This window comes from Semicossyphus pulcher, unplaced genomic scaffold (assembly GCF_022749685.1).
Source record: "Semicossyphus pulcher isolate SPU_LCO1_2020_fin unplaced genomic scaffold, fSemPul1.0.p SCAF_20, whole genome shotgun sequence".
Taxonomy (NCBI): Eukaryota; Metazoa; Chordata; class Actinopteri; order Labriformes; family Labridae; genus Semicossyphus; species Semicossyphus pulcher.
This window is the reverse complement of record NW_027211694.1, coordinates 6,691,327-6,695,828: the sequence shown is the minus strand read 5'-3', so window position 1 is coordinate 6,695,828 and position 4,502 is coordinate 6,691,327. Positions and strand designations below refer to the sequence as shown.

The window sequence follows — 4,502 nt, the reverse complement described above, 5'->3', positions numbered from 1 at the left end:
AATAAGGAAAAAAAATAAGAGATTTGTTTTTTTAAAAAGGGACAACAGACAACAGTGTTCATGAATCTGAGATGTGAACTCAGATGAGGAGCAGCAAAGAAAAGCCACAGACACTATTACAATACTGATACTGACTAAGGAAGTGATTTAAATCACAAGGGTCAGCAGAGCACACCTGACTGTTGTTTTACCTTTTTATCATGTATGGCCAGATAAAAGCTGAAGGTTGATATGTGCTTAAAGAGCAGCATGTGAAGATGCATCCTGGGAATCTCTTTTTGTGTAAAGTAGTGAAGAAGGGAATTCACAATAACCCTTTTTAAAAAAAAGAGATAACGCTGAAAGGACAAAAAGAACATGCCTTCGGTGACGCATACAGGTGAAGCCACAGTCAGGTGATCACTCAGTCAGTGGCTCGTAACGCTTGGGTGCAGCGGTTTGACTCGAACCCGACGTGACAGTCCCAGCCGCAGACCCTGACCTGGAGACCTCCCCGCTGGACTCTGAGATGAATTGGGACTTCTACCAATTTGACCTAGGGAAGAAAACATAATAACATGAGCATTCAATTCTGTGAATTGTACTTTAAACATCTCTAAAATTATCCTTTCACTGCACCTGGTGGGTTCCACTTAGGAACTCTGCCCCCTGCTGGACTGAGAGACACTGAAGGTTTAGACTTGGGAACCACAGGTGCTAAAGCCGTTGTTTTGATTGCAGGTTTGGCTTTTGGGGGACTTCTCACGGGTGTGGAAGCTGCTGAGAGACAAAGTACTTCTCATTACAATGGTATCATTACATAATATTACAGCTTGAATCGCTCAGGTGAACTTGAAGAACGTACCTGCTGCCTGTGATTTGGACTTTGATGGTTTCAAAGGTTCCTTTTCTTTTTTCATGGCGGGACGAGGCTGTTTGATCTTCTCGCTCTTTCTTACTTTCTCTTTCTTTCTTGCTTTGCTGTCTTTCTTTACTTTGAATTCCTCATCCTCACTCTCAGCTGGTTCACTGAAGTCTTCATCACTTTCTGAATCTGAAAAAACATTTTTTTTCTATTTTACTGGTGAAAAACAGACAAAATATTTAAGGAAGGACGACAGGGGGACAACCTGGTGTCAGTTTAGGCTCATAGTCTTCATCCTCATCATTTGGCTTTTTCCTCGGTTCCTCAGTGGGAGCCTTCCTCTGTTTCGGAGTTACATGTGACGCTTTTTCTGATGTTATTCCATCCAGGCCTAAAAAAACAACATATTACATACAGAACATTTTCATACCATTTCTATCCTCAATACAGTTTAATTCAGTGCATTTTATTTAAAGGAGCAATTTGCCCCTGGAAAAAGCCACCGTCAGTCAAAGCTGGTGTTGCAAAAATATTTGAAACTGGCGCCATAGCTGTGGAGAAAGTTGTACAAACAGTTCGTGGTTTCGCCCATTCTACATTCCTGCAACACCCAGCGTGCATTGCGCCCCTCCCTCTGAAAGGAACGGCCCAGTGAGAGACGCTGGAGTGAAATATGACCGTTTTCGCTGCAGGCAATGGCTCAGAGTGGGACAGAATTCGAAATACAACAAGAATATACTGGTGGATCGTCTAAAAAATCTTCAGGTCTGCAGTCACGTTTCAAACCTGAAAATTTTGAATGAGACATGACATCGGAGGCGGGTGTCCTAGATTGAGGAAGTGTAGTTTAGCGAGCTCCCTGGCCTCCGCCAGATGACACGTTTTACATAGTCTGGCGGAGGTTTTCCAGGGCCCATTGGAGAAGTGGATAGCGTCCTCCAAACGCACAGAGCAAAAAAATGTTTCTACCATAATGGCATTAGCTCCCCATCATAGCATGATAGGACTGAGGTTGAAAATCGGCTCTTCAACAAAAATGTTGAAAGTAAGTGTGCAAAGAAGGTGAAAGAAAGGAAACATACCCAAAACTGTAACGTCCACACTGCAGTTGGACAGGATCAGAGAAGTTGGATCCGTGTTTTCATCTACTAGAACTTTGTGAACTCCTGGAGAAATTAAACAGGAATTTAATAAGTATGCAACTCTTTAACAACAGACTAATACATTTAGATTTCCAAAAGCGAAAGGACTACCTCTACTGATGGGAGTCTGGTCTTTTCCCCCATCGGCGTTATTGAGTAAGGATAGCGTAATTGCTGCTTCTAGATCTCTCTCTTGCAACCGTTCATCCAATGGTCTTCTGTGAAGAATAGAATCAGTGTTGAGAAGATTCAAGCAATAATTAAGACACCTTAAAAACAACCAAACACTAATGACTTTATGGACATTTTTATGTCTCAAGAATGAATCATGTTACTCTTTTAAATGTGATTGTTTATTAAGGATCGTGTAAGTCATATATACAAGATTACAAGATACAAGATTAATGTAGCCTTGTTTGTAGTCGATTCAAGGCAGTCAGATAATGAACGGCGATGCAATACTGTTTATCTACAAGGGCGAGGCTTTAATCCAAAAACCAACACACATCCATTAAGCTGCCCTAACTGATCTCAAATATTGACTGTTTGTATTTCTTTGTTCCATATAATAAGTACTAAGAATTTCTTTCCCATTATTTGTAGGGTATGTTGTTCTTTGTGAACAGCAAAGTTGACAAGCTGACAATCAGCCAACTCTAATTCCAGACTCACATGTTCACAAAACAGACTGATTTTGTTGTACATCTTTTCTCTTACACGTTAAAGATCTTCACTATCCTCATCTTGTTGTGTACATGGTATGCTGTGTCACATCATCTTGTCAATTACCTGCTTTTCTGGCTCACTGAGGATTGGGAGTTTGACTCTTGACTGGAGGTCTTGCTAGATGATTTCTTGTGCTCTTGACTCACATCCTCCCTGGCCTTTTTGCTGGGTGGAGCCTTCGCACAGGAAAAATCTTCATCTGACACAACATGGAGACAGGACATGGTTAGTGCTGATAAAGGTGGGCTAGACTAGTCAGGATAGATTCAGACTAGTCCAGCTAAGATAATAAAAAGACAAGAATACTGTAATGATTGGGTTTCTAGTCAAAACAACACAAACCAATACTGCCTAAACTAAGATCAATCATTTAAAATTGCAGTTTAGTATACTGCTTCTAACATCACTGCTGACCCATCACACCCCAGACACAAACAATTCAAACTTCTTCCCCCCAGCGGGCGTTACAGAACACTGTACGCCAAAACATCCCCCCAGGCTGTCACTCTGATGAACAGTTAACTTAGTGTCAATTCACATTCTCTGTATGTACTGAAAATACTACAACCATCTACCTCTTGTATATAACAACCTGATTCATAACAATATTTATCTCTGCACCTTTGCACAATTGTCTCCTGTCTATAAGTGTTGTTGTGTTTTTTAATTATTTAAATTATATATAAATATATAGTAGTTTTCAGTGTCTGTGTTACCTTGTCTGCGTTTTGCAGCAGATATACATTGTCTCAGACTACAGAAATACTGCTGTTTAGGGAGCGAAAGTGAGAACTTACCATCATCAAAGTCCTTCGCTTCACAGTAATTCACAACCTTTGACTTCCTGTGTCAACAGTAGACAACGTGTTAGCTTCACAGCAAACTTCAACAAAATCAGGCAAAGTGGGACTTAAAATCATACTTGGGGTTCAAAAAGCGCTTTACAAACCTTGCTGGTCTGTCCATTGCTTATGAAGCGCTTTTCATTCAGCCAGCTAACATAAACAGCATTAACGTTCAGGTAGCTAGCAGGTAGCTAGCGTCAGACAGATGACCGACAAGGACAAAAACTCAAGCAAAATTTAGCTAACCTAGCTTAAATCAACAATAGTTACAGATCGTATCCGATCAGTCGCGGAATGAAATGTTTTCTTTAGCCTATTGATACGACAAAACTATGTAATAATGTTACTTTTGTTGGACAACTGAACAACTGAAGAACTTGCTGTGCTTTCAAGCAGCCCGCCAGAACCGAGGAAACGTAACCGGACGTTACGTTTTGTTGACGAATTTGACAAACAACGGAAGCTGATTCGTTTGTTAAAAACATCTTATACATCTTATCGGTAATTCAGGAAAAAGTAGATTAAAATAATAAAGACCGAAGCAGAATCAATTTTCACTTTTTGTTTCTAGAGAATTATGTTACTCAAGTGGCATCTATTTTATTTTTACAGAAAAGAAAATGTGTCGAATCTGCTTCCGGTCTCCAAGTTCTTGCCAGGTCTTGTCATATTAACGGATAAATAAGTGACAAACTGTGCTCAAATCTGGTAACTTGTATTTTTCAAATAAATACAAGATATATAGGTAAACAGACTTCAAATAGTACATATAAAATAATATCATTAATGTTCCGGTGTTCTGAGTCTGACTGTTAACAGCTAGCAGGGCAAGAATACAGATTGTTAAGCTAGCAAACACTTTAATTTGCCCTCAAACATCCTAACAGTTTAAAACAAATTAGCAACATAGGAAAACAGCAGCTACAGAACAGTGATTCATAAATC

At 39.8% G+C, this 4,502-nt stretch overlaps 1 protein-coding gene across 2 annotated transcripts; it reads right to left on the bottom strand.

Annotated features, from left to right (window-relative positions):
- On the bottom strand, positions 1 to 3,905 carry rad51ap1 (RAD51 associated protein 1). Of its 2 annotated transcripts, none has more exons than XM_069670887.1 (9): positions 3,662 to 3,905; positions 3,510 to 3,556; positions 2,776 to 2,911; positions 2,098 to 2,204; positions 1,927 to 2,010; positions 1,110 to 1,235; positions 845 to 1,033; positions 619 to 759; positions 1 to 535 (listed from the first exon to the last, which is right to left on the bottom strand). In XM_069670887.1, exons 1-9 carry the CDS (start codon positions 3,676 to 3,678, stop codon positions 408 to 410), a joined length of 975 nt encoding a protein of 324 aa, XP_069526988.1. In that variant the 5' UTR covers positions 3,679 to 3,905; the 3' UTR covers positions 1 to 407. The 2 variants fall into 2 exon arrangements, with proteins under 2 accessions (XP_069526988.1, XP_069526989.1); XM_069670888.1 differs by having other exon boundaries at positions 619 to 756.
- Between the last annotated feature and the right edge of the window lie 597 nt (positions 3,906 to 4,502).